This window comes from Falco biarmicus, chromosome Z (genome assembly GCF_023638135.1).
Source record: "Falco biarmicus isolate bFalBia1 chromosome Z, bFalBia1.pri, whole genome shotgun sequence".
NCBI lineage: Eukaryota > Metazoa > Chordata > Aves > Falconiformes > Falconidae > Falco > Falco biarmicus.
Window position 1 is genome coordinate 52,082,503 of NC_079311.1, and position 15,181 is coordinate 52,097,683.

Genomic DNA, 15,181 nt, shown 5'->3' on the forward strand with positions numbered 1-15,181 from the left:
GGTGTCTACTTGTGTTTTGGATTCTGCTTCTGTTCCATTCTAAACTTGACCTTTTCATAAAAGTACCTCATAAAAGAACTCTGGGTATAAAGGCTAGGTGAAATCAGAAGCTGGCTGTTGACAAGTTAACTAAATTTTACCAGATTTTATGAAGAAGGCTTGCAGGGGAGCCCTGAAGAGTTAGCAGAGTTCTGTTAAAATCAACACAGAATTAGCATTGCAAAATTAACTTATAAATGCATAATTATTAATTGTTAATTTAATTATTTTAAATTTTAATTTAATTTAATTAATAATTAATAATTAAAAATATTAATGCATAAGTGTGATGAAACAGGAGGAGCTAGAAGCAAACATATCAAGACAGCTGACAGTTTATGCTCTTTATTTTAAAGCAGGTGAATGACCACCATTTATAAAATACATCAAAATAAACGGCTTCAGTCAGATGCAAGAAAGTGCCATCTCTTCAAACAACAGACTGGCTTGGTGTCGGTATGCCATCATAGTCATCTGAGTAGTGCTGATACTGGTCAGTAAGAAGAGGCTGATGCAACTCATCCTTATTTTTCTTGACACGTACAATACATGTAGCAGCAGCGAAGATAATTGCAACAAGAACCAGTGCAGTCACTATTGCAATAGTTATAATCTCTGTGACACGAAGAGCTCGACCTACAGGAAGGAAAGCAACAGGCAAAACTACATGTCAAGTACATGGATCATCATCAGAGGAACAGAACAAAGCTCAGTATCTGTCATTATTGAATATGTCATGAAGTAGAAATATTTCAATTTTGATCGATAATATGTGTTCCAAAATGTAAGAAAATTTCAGTCTCTCTTGTAACACTCTGAAGACAGTCCTGGCCCTTCCTTCTGCTACCTGGTTTGTGAGGGATTTGCAGTCTCTGTAGTGATTTAATGAAGGCGTATGGTACAGGAATAAGGACCTTCTGCAAGGTTTAGATCCAAATGAGTACTTCTCCCAAAATTGAAGTGAATAGTGAGAGCTTCATGTAGGAACAATCTATAATCAGTAGCTGTTTAGCTGTGCTAAATCCCAAACACAACTGATTTGGAAAGCCAAGAAAGAAAAGAAAAGAGAAACAGACCTTTACAAAGGCATCAAGTATTGTTTGTGAAATTTGAACCAACTTTTTTGTACGATGCATAAACTTAAAGGAAGAAAGGCATGATGGAAAAAAAAGAGGGAGTATCTAGGTTAGACAGTTTACCTGGCCACTCGACTTCGTAGCTGTATCCCAGATTTTCCGGTGCAGTAACAAACATTTCATTATTGGTAACGGGGGGCCAGAAAGGCACCATATTGTACTGTCTGTTATGTCCAATAGGGGCATTCTCCAGTGGATATGTTGAGATATCTAAAGTTAAAAGTCAGATCACAGTTCTTAAATAAAAATCAAAACAATTTGCACTACTTCATTTTTGTTTTCCAAGAACTACTCTGGGTTTTGAGTACCTATTTTTTTTTCCTAACCTAAATTTATCCAGAAGGATTGGTTTTGCAGTGTGACAGGTAGAGAATGAAGGACTCTGCTCTGTCCAAAATCAAGACCACTAACGCACTTTTTTTAACAGAGACCACCAGTAAATTGTAAAACTTTCTGTCTGTCTCATGCTTCTCATTTCTTCTCACAAGGAAAAGAACAAATATATATATGGAGGACTTGGAAAACCTTTTTGCTATAGTCTGGCTTTGTCTGATTGAAACAGTGATGAAGAGCACTCTCATGCAGTTCAAGAGGGCAGCTGATATGAACTCTGGTGAAGTTTTTTTCAATGTTATGGTAAATCAGGAGGAAGTCAGCTGAAGGAAAAAAAAAAAAAAAAGGAAGAAAAAATTCATCTTGGTAAGCTGATGCAAAAGCTTGTGATAGGACATGTAAGTACCACAAGGGGATACAATTTATCTAGTTGACATGATAGTTGATATGGGAAAAATACATGAGGTAGGTTGTGGAAGCTGCACAAAGAAGTCTCAGTTGCACATCAGCAGCTATCTTCTGTAGAAGAAGAGGGGCTGGATTGTCCTAAGAGGAATACAGTCACTGTTTTGTGCAGACCAATGCACAGACACTAGGATTACACAGATTTCTACCCCCAGTTCACTGATGCCAATATCCTCTTTCTTTATTTCTTTATTCTTCCTTCTTTCCTTCTGTAAAGTTCTTTCCTTCTGTACTTTCTTCCTCCCTCTCCTTCAATTACTCCCGTATTCTCTTTCTTTCCTCTTTTTGGAGTTAAAGAAGCAAGGGCAGCAACACTGACCATCCTTTGAAAGGATATGGAAATGGTTATGGAATGCTGGTAGTAAAAAAGGTGGTCAAAATGAATCACGAAGGTGTGCATGGCATCTGATCTTTGACAAGAAGAAACATAGGTATTTACTCTGCACAGCAACAGAACTTCCGTGAAATATTTAGACCTTCTGTGGTTACACTGTTTTTGCTTTATGGAGACAATGTATTTCCACATTTCCTTTTCTTGAATTGTGTCTGGTATCTCTGGCCAAGTCCCTTCACAGACAGCGATGTGAAAATGGATGTCAATGAGGTGATGAAGGGAGCTTGCCTGTTATTATACTACCTTTGTTAACGATACTGTTAAAATACTAGTCCTTTTTTCTAAGCTTAGGGGCATCTTGCTGTCCCACAACAAGCAGCTGAGTTCCTGTGACTACAAAGACTGACAGCCACCCATCCTGCCTCTGTCCATGAACACATTACCTGCAGAATACCTTCTCAGCCACTCATCAAAAACAGCATCAGTAAATGTGTGCAGGAGGACAAAAATGGGATCATTTGGTGATAAATGAGTTTGCCCTCCAGTCCCATTCAAAAACAGATGAGCCAAGTTGTGAAGACTTCGAACTGCTGGGTCGTATTTCCCTGAAGGATCACTGTACCCTGAATATGCAAACAAAGAAGAACACAAAATATCCCAGTGAAGATTTTGTTTGGAAACCGCAGTCCCAGCTGGATACTTTTTTCTCTGAAAGGCTGTCACGTTGCGTTGCCTTGCTTAACATAACGAAGTAGCTAATTCTTTATCTACTGTCATTTGAGAAATGTCGTTAGCATGCATAATTTTGAGATTAAAATTGTCTTTACAAAAGAATGCTGAGAATGTAGAATATGGGGTGGCTGAGATCTAATGCAAAAAATGGCCAAAATAAACACATCATAGGATGGAAATGAAGGTATATATTTGCGACCTACATGTTTCAGCATAACTGAAATGATTGCATGTGTTTCCTATGGCTGACTTAAGTGTGTATATGTTGCCATCTATCTTAATGAGCCAACTTTTATGTTTCAATACATCATTTAGAAGCTTACTGCCAACACACCTCAGGAAGTTTCATGTGCTGTTTTTTCAGTGAAGATACCCTATGCAACTCTGTTAGTGCGGAACACCTCATAACTCTCATGTCAATGTCAGGATCTGAAGCATCACGAAAACCTCTCTTGTTTTCAAGCTTTGGCCAAACTTTGCAGAGAAGAGTCTGTGCAGTTCATTGGCTAAAGCCTTGTTTATGTACCTAGATATTGATAGCCCATTTGTCAAATGTGGTAAGTATCTAAAACCTTCATATATACTTAAAAGGTTGGTGTAGATTCCTGTTTTGTTCTCCAAGAGAAAGAAAATGGAGCAGATCCTTCCCATCATAGGTGTTACCCCTCTTCAAAAGAGCCAGAGGATCTATGGGAGGTCTGGCAAGGATATGAACTGTGACTTGGTAATCTTTTCTCATGAATCCTAGTCCTTCCTGTTAAAAACTCTGGATTATAAAGCACAGAAGCAGTTGTCAGGATAATGGCTGAACAGCATGAATCAAATCTTTAGGCTGATTTCTGTGCTAGTGTATGTGTGTTCAGATACCAGTGACAGAAAATTTTATTTTATATGTGTAGAGGTTAAAGAACAAGTCATACGGCTCAGAGAGAAGAACTAACATGTAGCAGTACATCCTGTATCCAGACATCAGTTACTACTTCAGTACCATTTCATTAAACACTACCAAGGCTTGCAACAATTTGTATTACTTGCTTTTGTTGGTTTTAATTCATATACAAAAGTAACAGTGATCATCACTTGTTTGCCTCATTTAAGGATGCAGATGAATCAATAAGCAGGCAAAGGCTGTCTCTTTTCAGCAATGGCAACCTATTACTTGCAAGGAACTGATCTCAGCTAGTTTTTACTTAGTGACAGACTTTTGAGGCTTTTAAACATTGAAAGAATTGACATAAGCTATAAAGTAATTTATTTCCACTTAATACTAAACTAATACTTTATGCTAAGAACAATGTGTTCTTAGTGTCCAATAGACTGTCTCCAAAGTCATACTTCCAATACGAAAAGTGGCAAGCTGGCTCCCTTGACTTATTTGGAGTTGTCTGAGTTCCTTTTATTTGCCATAGTTACCTTCTACTGTGTTACGGAAACTGTCTGTTGAATTGGAATAGAAAGGAGGAGTGTCGAATACACCAACTTCCAAACACTGAGCAACATCCTCAGGCTCTGGGAGACGCTGTACCATAGGCCGTGCAACGTTTCCAGCAGGATTTCTTCGGATGGGACCACCCTCAGTGCCTAGGAGTGGAGAGAAGAGAGAAAACAATAATGCTGCAAAACAGTAGGCAAGAGTCTGCATCTTTCTAATGGCAGCCATGGGGGAAAACCTCAAACCCTCACAAATGACACTTAAACTGAGCGAATGGGTCAGTTCCTTATGTCAGACAAAGACATGAATCTTCATGGGGTCCTGTGTGTCAGATCCTTTGCACCAGGATTTTAAAAAAACATCTAGAAAACTGTTACTGAAATTTGTGATTCTGTAAATGCTCTGGGAAAATTTTCTATAGCTTTTAAATGTGATTTCTTGGTGATAACTAGGACAAAGGTTTTGAGGATATCCTGATAGAGTAGCTGGGGAAAAGACTATAGTTGATTATGTTGGTGAATAAACCCCAGTATTGTGGGTTTTCCCTGTTTCCTCCCCTATTTCCTTGAAGATGCTGAGTTGTGGCTTGAAGGTGATGACCATACAAGAATCTCGCTGGTATTTTTTATCTCTTGTAGCTGAGGTAGATGTGCTTGGATTCAATATTCTTCACATTCAAAACATGTTCCACATAGTTAACATGGGGATTTGTTAGATGTTTTAGGAGCAGAATGCTGTAAAGGTGGTAAGTGGAGTAGTCAGAAGAAAACTTTAGCTTCAGTTAAGAAATGCAACTGCTAGATTTAATTATTTATGGTATAGGAGATGAATAGATACTGCATAAGAAAGAAGTCAAAACATTTAGCTTTTCCTGTACTACAGGCTCCTGATCAAATTTTGAGCTGCTTGGTGCCTCAGTGCAAGACAGATGATGAGCATGTACTATCTCAGAACACTGATGAAACTCAGAACAAGAGTATTCAAATATCACTTTAAGACTTTTGGGCTTGGAAAAGCCATTCCAATGTAAAGTATTTTATGTATTTATTATTAAAAGGATTTTCTTTCCAGATATCTGTCAGCAGTCATACTTACTGTTACAGATAGTTCCCAATGTTTCATAGTCTTCTATATTTTCACACAACACTCGCCACTGAGAGAAGATTGAGTTCTGGCTGATAAGAGAAACATCAAAATTGCTTCTAGCTCCCATCAAGTCATCCGAGCAGATATCACAGGTGTTTTGTCCTGTTGCAAAGTTCCAGTATGGCAGCCCAAATGTGGGGTCCTGCAGCATGTTCTAAACCACATAAATATGGTGTTACTACATGTGTGACCCAGAAAGCTATAATATGTACTGCTAGAAGGATTTTAAAATACGGTTAAACACATCTTAGTAAGAGTTAGAGTCATGACTTATGGAGGATAGGAAATCTATGGAAAATCCATGAAATCAATGTAAAAGCTTTTGGTAGTTTTTAACACTGATGCCTTTTTTCAACAAAACAGATAATTGGACTATTGAATTGAGTCATAGATCTCCCTCATTAAATAAGACAGTGTTTCTTCCATGAAACTATATCATGAATACTAATACACATTACTTAATACTGATATCCCATTTTTCCAAATATTTTTAATGGCCTGTCAACAGCAGCAGTGTTTATAGCACACAAAGTAACTAAGCCAACTGTGGAATGACTGAGCAGATGGAAAAGTTCTGGAGTGTGTCCTGACTTTCAATATTTATATAACAGGATGTGTTGGCCAGCCAAATTAGCTTAACTAATGATTACATTTACTGACATAAATAGGAATATGTACTAAATCACCAAAAGCTAGAACTCCTCAGGGCTTCCACATAATGAAATGCCACTGATGTCAAATGTGTTTTTGAAGGGAGATCGTGCCTTAGCCTGATACAGAGCCACTGACGCTAGTAGAAACACTTGAAATGATTTCAAAGACAGTTTAATCCTGACCTTGAAAACTTAATTCTCTCTTCTTTAAGAAGGATGATGGTCCATAAAAGAATGTATTTCTTTTATGGATAGGTCCACACAAGGAAAGGGAAACAAAAGAATCACTGATTTGTGGAACGGAGTATAACGAAAAACCAATTTCTTTAACCAGTTACACTAATTATGCAAATAAAATGTGATTCTGAATCCCCAAGCAATCTCTGTAATACTTTAGAATTTCTGCTGCTTTGATTAGTCTAACTTAATCAAGAATCGTGGCCTTGATATTAAAAATAACGCTGACAATAACTTTTGTTGGTCTAATAAAATGCCTTCTATGGATATATCAAGAATTTATATCTATTTTTACAGGAGATTTTTATGTAGCTTTTATGTTTTCCATTGCTCCGAAGGAATGCACCTCTTTAACAATGACAGTCTAAATTTCTAAAGTCAAAATGTACTTTATGGATTGCAGTATACATAATGAGTTACTGAAATTCAAGCAGAATTATTTCTATGTGTAGAAAGAGCTGCTATAATTTTGCTTGTTGGAATATGGGGATAATCTCTTTAACTGTACAAAACACAGCATGAACACAAGGCTCAGCATTAATGTGAACTTTACCTGCATGTCTCTTTCAAGCTGCAGTAGATGGTACCTATGCCATGTGACAAAAGCTGGTCCCTCATGAGAGAAATCAACTCCTCCAAAACTCTGCTGCCCCGGACCAAGGAAAGTCTTCCTGACAGAATAATAGTGAGACCACACAAAGTAGTTATAAATGGAGATATTTTCAAATTGTGGTGTGTTGCCATCTGGTCCAAATATTTCCTCACGTCTTCGTGTGGCAATAACAATGTCAGGATGGATCGTCACCTTGGCTTCGTGTAAGGCATTCACAAAACGCCTCCTTTCTTCTGCGCTCAGATCCAAAAGATTCCTCCTGACTGTCAGGATATAGAAGCAGCAAGTTACCAAAGTAATAGACACTCAAGTCTGATATCACAGGATTTATCTATTTTGCTCCTATTAATCCCAGGTAAGTCCCTTCTTCCTCAAGCATTCATCCATTTTTTATTGGGGCAATTCATAGAGTATTGAGTGTAAATTGAAAATGTTATTTATTATCAGAATCATTGTTATCAGAATATCATTGTTAATGAGAACAGGCCAGAGCGTCAGGGGGTGCAATCTGGCTTAGCAGATCCAATTCATCAGTTATACTTCCTACTTTCTAGTTTGCTTCTTGGAGCTCAAAGGATGAATAAAAACCTAAGATCTTTCCTACAGCTCTCAAAAAGTAGTTTTTAAGGAATCTTATTGTTAAACTTTTGAATTGGTAACTCATCCTTTGTTAACCCTTGCTGGAACAAACTCATGTTCATGGAGTGTTTCCTGTCAGTTAAAAATAATGTCAGTGCTGATTTCTGTTTCTGTAAGAGGCACTGCACATTTGTGCTAGAGACCTGTTGTTTCACATGTCAACAGAACCCATCACTCATTTGGGAGGATTATGGATTTTACTGGATTTCAAAACCACCTTTAAACCTTCACTAGTAAAGACTGAAATCTTTTTCATTCAGATGGTTTTGACTTGACAAGGATCAGTCTCCAAGCTTGCTTGTCTTTAAATTTACCTACAATATTCAACATTTTTCCAGTCCCATAAGGATTTCATATCTGTTTAAAAGAACATTAGACATCTCTTTACTGATATTCTGGACTAAACTGAAACTGGAGAACTCTCAGAAAGGTCCATCAATCCCTGTGCTGATTCATCCGAATAGCTCATTGTCATGGATTAAGACTTCTAAAGACATCAAAAACAACTAGGTAAGTAAAAAATTACAAGGCCGGGTACATAGTTTAGAAATTAATTATGGGATTTTGAATTAAAAGAGCTTCTGTCACACTTGAAGTAGTCAGATATACTAGAAGGTATTAAATGTGATATCTAGGTATGTATTATTCCCAGACATACTCACAAACACACATACGTGTCTATATACATTGGTTTACTCTTAAATAATTCCAAAGAATACAGTTTTTTCAGCCTGGATGTTCTATTGCTTAATGGGCTTGGTCCTAATCCTGCAATGACTACAGGTTTTGCTTCTGCCTTTTATTGGGTAGCAAATGCAGGTGCTTCGTACGCAGACTAAACAAGTTATCTATAGCTGCCTTAATAACCTCTATGATGACATACATTTGCTAAATAAATATAAGAGGCATTTTGTATTTTAAAGAAAAGAAATACGCTAAGTACATTTATAAGCAAGCACTGCAAAGAGGCAATTTTTATGTTATATTTCTGATGCTCTTACCTATATTGATTCGTTGGCTACAGGTAGGTCCACTCCAGCCAGGGCGACATGACCCACAATTGTAACCAGAAAAGTTACCATTACAGCGGCAGGTTTGGTTGAAGAAGCGTATGGGCCATTGCTCACGGTCATCCCGCCCATCATGGATGTACTGTGGGCCGTGGGGCCGCGAATCGACAGTCACCTGTACGCACCGACCCCTCCCTGTAGACACGCCACACCGGTCGGTGCCTGGCCCAAACACCGGGAAATAGTCTGGGCAACACATGCCACTCCTCAGGGATTCGACGGTAGCGCACTGGCGAGGGAACTGAGCTCCAGCTTGCCCAAGAATGCTAAGAAGCGGTGGCAGGGAAAGCAGCAGTAGCACAGGGAACTGCATGATGGTGGATCCGGCAGAGCCAGCTCCTTCCAAGAGCTGGCTGTCCACACACGCTGACTTCTTCTCTCCTGCAATGGGACACCCAGCTCCCTCTGGAGGGTGGGTGGGGTGGGGATGGGGATGACGGGAGCAGGGGGGAAAGAGAAAGGGTAATTAAAAAAAGTGATACAAACCACCAGGCTACCCCTTCCACCCCAGAACATTCCTCCAAACCCTGCACTTCAATATTCTAACTGGAAAAAACAAACTCTGACTACAGACACTAATGTTCTTCTCTCATTATCTGCACAAAAGACAATAACACCCCGGAGCTATATTTGATCATTGACTTCCCAAATGTTCATTTGCATTGTACATCTGCCAGCCAGATTTATTTCACTACCACAAAATGCTAAAACCTGTCTGAGGCACGAGTTTTTTTGAACCCTTTTTCCCAACCCTCCCTCCCCTTCCCCGTTCTTGCCCTTCTTTTCTGCACTTAACTAGTGTAACTTGTTCTCTACTCAGCAGTTCCCGTCTGTGTTCCCTTGCTATTGTCTAACGGCAGCTCTACCAGAAAGTGAAGCTACAACGCTTCATGCATTGTACCTGTTCTTTCTTTCTGGCACCTCTCCTCTGCTGAGATCCTGTTCTATCTCTGCACGTCCTATGGCTGTGTCTAACCCGAAATAAGCGCTGCTAATTTCTCTCCTTGTTCAGTCTGCCTACTAATCCTTCTCCTACCAACACAGTATGGCTTGGCCTCACCCTCCTTCTTCTATTAATCCCCTTTCTACTTCAGTGCATTTCCCTGGACTTTAAGTACTTGAACAGCACATGATTTCTTTCATGCTTATCTCCTTGTGATTTTCCAAGTTTTAGCAAAGGTCAGAGACAAATACTTGAATTCAAAACAGAACAACTGTGAACGTTTTTGGTTGTTGGTTTTTTTTTTTTTTTTTTCCTTTTTTCTTTTAATTACTTGCAAAGAAAGGCTCACTTGAAAACAGACAAAGAACACTGGGGAAATTCACATTCAACAGACATTAAAAAAAATAATTCTTCAAATAGCATTTCCAAGATCAGGCCAAAGTAAGTGATAAAGATACATTATTTAGAAAATAAAACACTCCAATCTTAAATGTACAGCTTTAAGTTTAACTATTTTTTTGATAATCAAATAGTAAGACAATTATCATATTGAAGTATGAAATGAAATGCTAAATTCTGAGAAGGTGCTATGAAAGGTAATGAAATAAAGAAACAGAAAAAAAATATCTGAAATTAACAAAATGCTTCTCTATTCTTTGCAAGGACAACCTCCGTGGAGCAATACTGGCCTTATTCAAGCTTTTGCTCTCTTTCTTATCTATCAATAAGGGTGGCTTTCAAGGGATGAAGATATTTTGTCAAGAAGCATCTGAACTGACACCAACAAAGCACATCAACAAGTTTTCTGGAAAAAGGTTCAGCCACAGTGTAACTCACATTGGGCAGAAAATGGATAATCTACTCCTGCTTCTCTATATGCAAGTCAAAATGTGAGAGTGCACACAATTCTGACAGGCCAATGTAATAGGTTATTTTGTGCATTTATTCTTACTAGCCTGCCATGAACCACAGCAGTGAACATTGCCATCTGGGTCTTGTGTAACCAACCATGCTATAGCTTGCTTCAGTGTGGCATGAAGGCTTTTAGCACATTTCTCCATATCTTTCATTCATTCTCCATTTGTGGATAGGAATGTTTGATAATCCTTAAATAAAACTCTTCCCTTTTCTGGTTTTCATTTTACTCTCCATTTGAGCCTGTTTTCTCTTCTTTAGTAGCCCGTTCTGTACCCTGCTTCTTTCCAAGCTCAAACCTTTTCTCTTTGAACATGTCTTTTGGAACATGCAACCCAAATTCACTATTATTGCATCAGAACATAAACCAGAGCTAGTAAAAAGATTCTTGACATTTTATCTGAAAAGAACTCTCAGATCAAAGAAGCAGCATACAGATTTTAGCTATGAACATCAGCAAAGACAGCAAATTCATAACAAACTTAGAAGGGAAAAATCCAGCTCCTTAGACAAAACCCCAGTTAAGAAGAGCAAACAGATATACTGACTGTGGTTGCCTGCCATCATAAAACTTCCCCTTATAATGATGAACATGATGCACACCTTTTGTAAGCCTTCTGCATAGCCATCACCTATGAATTTTGTTCAGCAAGCTACTAGAGCTGTGCAGCTGAGGATCATTTCCCTTCTTTGCACCTAGATGTTCCCCTGGGTCTCCTGCTGGAAATCTCGCTGAACAGTTTGGCGGTATGCAAGCCCTTTTATAGTATTTATTTTTATATTCTTGCCCTTAAAGACTCCTGCTCCCCTACTGTGCCTGGAAAGATTTGACTTTGGAGATTATCCAAATGCACAACATCTGTTTCTGTGTCTTTGTTCAGAAAGAGCTTGTCTACATAAGCAAGATAATGCGGAAAATGTCAGTGTGTGAACCTCTAGCTCACTAATTGCCTGTGTGGACTATAAGTCCTGCAAAAAGAGTTAGTTAATATGCTAGACATTTGTGTATAGTTTGCATAGTTTTCCTTGTGTAAACAGTTCTTGATGCTGAGACCAGGTCTGTATGCAGCCACACGAGGTTTAGCTGTGGCCTATAGTCTAACCTACTGGAGGATGTTACGAAAATGTAGCCAGTTCTGCTTGCGCTTGAGTGATAATGAAAGCTGATGTGCTGGTTCTGTCTCACCTCATGCTATTAGCTACAGAGTCAACCATCAGTTCTTTGGGAGCTACCTTAGATATTTACTCAGTGCCCAAGATTTACAAATTCTTTAAACTATTATGTACTTTGAGAGCTAGTGTAGTTAACTAAGATTTTTATTGCCCAATCTCAAGACACATGGACTCCTAGAAAAACTAGATTTTGCTGACTTCACCTAAGTTGCATGGGAAGAAGTTTAGCGTTATTACTGTTATTTGTGTAGTACTTCTGGTGTGATGACACCACACTACTAGTGTTTGTGAATGGAATATTGGAGTGGTCAAGTGGGTGAATTTAGCAGTGGACAAATGAGCATCTGAAATGAAGATACAACTGTGGTAATCCTCACCATCACAGTCTTAGGGTGAAGGTTTCCAAACCTTCCGAGGGTTTAGAAATCAACAGCTTCATCTTCAACTGGTGTAAACTGATTGACGATTTGCATCACCTGTGGATCTTGGCTAAGTCTTAAATGCCTTAGCTTCTTTTTGTAAGTTTTTAGTGTTGTTTGTTTTGTTTTCTTCTTGTAAGTACCATCATTAGTCAATATTTTCACAAAATAAAGCAGCTCCTCAGTTTAGAGCCAACTTTGAATTGTTTTGATTTTTTTTTTCCTTCCCAGTAGAACAAAATAATGCTGCTTTTATGAAAAAAGCAGAGCTAAATATCACTTATATGAAGCGGTGCCTTTGAAGATGAGTCAGAACTGACCTTCTGCTTCTTAAACACCTTAGTACAACACAAATGTTCAGAAAATTTGGGTTCACACATGAATCCAAATGCTGTATGGGATCTTTCCTTCTGAAAAATGAGTTACCAGAGGACACTTAATACTCATCTGTGTCTAGATGTGAAAATGTGAAAATATAATTTTCTAGAATGAAAATGTATATATTATATACCAAAATTCAAGGAAAGTTATTTTTAATTTATTAGATTCTAAAAATGTTAAAATGAGTATGAGAAGCCACTGTCAACTTTTCATTTAAACTGGGAAATATACTTTCACATATTTTTATATAAAATGATATTTCTATGCACTGCATATGGTATACAGTTCTAGTGTTTTATAGAGAGATTGTTGTTATTATTAACACAGATGACTCACTTTTGCTTTGCTTTATACCTACACATAAATAAAATAAGGTTTATTGAAAGTGCAGGCAAGTTGTAAGGAGAAGAGTACTGGAAAAAAGATAGTTTTGTCAATCATTTTATAAAGTAAACTTGCATTTTTCATGGAAAGGAATTACCTGAGATGGTAGGTATGCTAGAATTTGTTCACGGATCATACAGCACTCCCAGACCTTTACCTCAACTTGAAAATGTCAGTATTTCTTGAGATAACTGGTGATGTACATATTGGAAAATATGAAATTACTTTTTTCTTTTTTTCTGACTAAATGAGGCTTTCACATTCAAAGTTAAAGAAACAAGGTCATTTTAACCATTCCTCCTCCTCTCCCCTCCAACAAAGGAAAGAGTTCAATTGAAGTTACAGAACTTCTCCTAAGGACTTTAGAGGGCAAAAATGGAAGACCAGCTCCTCCAGTAAAGCTGGCAGAACCTCTGAAATGTTTGTGAAAAATCTGAGTGGGATTCCATGTTCCACTAACACCCTAAGTGCATACACTCCCTATGGGGGTCTCGATGGGATGAGTTAAGAGCCTCAGCAATGTTCATTAAGGTGCTGATTAGCACAAACTGAAGGACTTCTCTATCACTGACGAGAAGCCAGAAGCCAGGGGAAGGGCTTTTCAGCAGAAGCTGTTCCTGCTACCCTGTCTGAGCCGTGTTGCAGCTGCTCAGCAGTTCCTGTCTGTGCCCAGGCTGGCTAACATTCACCTTCAGCTCCTGGCTCCCTTCCCATGGGGAGCAGCCAGCTATTGCTGGTCCGACACCTTCACCTTCCACCCTTGTGTGTCTATGATTGCAAGGGTGCCACTGTGCTCTAAGCCCAACAGCTGCTCTGAGCTACCCAGGGAGGGAATCTGGGACTCTGCACTGTGTTCGCTGTTGAGCTGTGCTTGGGCATCCCTCAAGAGCAATGTTTACCTGTTTATATATGTCATCACAGTGTAATGTTGCATGGTTAGATAACTGAAGTAGTTGAAGGGTATATGAGTTCATATGAAACAAATTGGTTAAAGTTGTGAATTTAATGATTTGTACTTTAACATTCACCAAACACATGTTCATACCTGCAGGAAAAGTATCCTATTTTAAGACACAGATTATATTAAATGTCTTGATTATGGTACCAGTTTCATGGCAAGCCTAGCAGTATATTTTGCAGGAGATAGCATGGCTACAAACCACTTTGATCATTGGGTTTTGTTTGATTTTTATAAGATGTTCCTTTGAAAAGCATTTTTCTGAAAAAGAAAATAATTACATAAATTTCAGTTTTGGGAAGAAATGAAAAATTTCAGATACAAACATATTTGAATAGATTTTACAATTTTAACTATAAGACAATTCCATTGTACTGCAGTAAACTAAAGAAATCTAGATTTTTATGCAAAATGAACTAGACAGACTTTGGAACCAATTGACAACATCTCACATCTTACAAAATAACAAATTTAATGACAAAACAGTTTTAAAACCAATGAAAATATATATTAATAAACAACCAAACTTTTGAATTTCCAAAAGAACAGGGCTTTTTGATAAGCGTGCAGAGACTGATGGCACAGATAGCTGATAACAGCAGTAAGCACTTGTTAAAGCCACTTTTGGGGTAAATGTCAAGGTCCTGATATGTCAGTATTGACAGTACAAATATTGTAAAGCTTATTTCCTTTTTTTTTTTTCCTCCCCCCCGCCCCCCCCCCCCTCCCCCCCCCCCCAGCCCCCAGCTTCCACTTTTTCATGCGATACTTTTGAAGGAATATCTCCTGATGTGTCTGAACCAAGATGGAAAAATGAAGCGTGGCTGCTCACAGTACAAGCCAGGTTTTCCCACACTTCTTGTTGGACAGTGACCCTTGATAAATGCGTACTAGTCAAAAATAAAATACTTACTTGCACATGCATCTACATCATCAGGAAGAAGCTGTCAGCATACAGTAGCTGTATTGGATCCTACGATTATGTTTTTTGGTTCATAGGCACTTCTTGCCTCCCCTCCCCCTGGCATTAATGCCAGACCATTCACTTTGAAAGTATTGTTTTTCATAGACTAGGTTGGAAGGGACCTTAAAGATCATCTAGTTTCAACCCCCCTGCCACAGGCAGGAACATCTTCTACTAGACTAGGTTACAAAAAGCTCCACCCAACATGACCTTGA

The 15,181-nt window shown here is 38.4% G+C and overlaps 1 protein-coding gene across 1 annotated transcript; it reads right to left on the bottom strand.

Moving 5' to 3' along the window:
- Positions 1–371: 371 nt before the first annotated feature.
- On the bottom strand, positions 372–9,895 carry TYRP1 (tyrosinase related protein 1). The gene is made up of 8 exons (XM_056324817.1): positions 9,731–9,895; positions 8,761–9,234; positions 7,061–7,383; positions 5,567–5,771; positions 4,453–4,620; positions 2,751–2,930; positions 1,239–1,385; positions 372–675 (listed from the first exon to the last, which is right to left on the bottom strand). The coding sequence occupies exons 2-8, from the start codon at positions 9,140–9,142 to the stop codon at positions 470–472; spliced, it is 1,611 nt and encodes a 536-aa protein (XP_056180792.1). The 5' UTR covers positions 9,143–9,234; positions 9,731–9,895; the 3' UTR covers positions 372–469.
- Positions 9,896–15,181: the final 5,286 nt, after the last annotated feature.

Bases quoted from the DNA above. Each gene is read 5' to 3' on its own strand.
- TYRP1 (XM_056324817.1), bottom strand. From the start codon at position 9,142: ATGCAGTTCCCTGTGCTACTGCTGCTTTCCCTGCCACCGCTTCTTAGC. The intron at 7,384-8,760 runs GTAAGAGCATCA...ATATCCTGACAG, and splicing joins TAGCCAACGAATCAATATAG to TCAGGAGGAATCTTTTGGAT. The intron at 676-1,238 runs GTAAACTGTCTA...TCCTTCCTGTAG, and splicing joins CTACGAAGTCGAGTGGCCAG to GTCGAGCTCTTCGTGTCACA.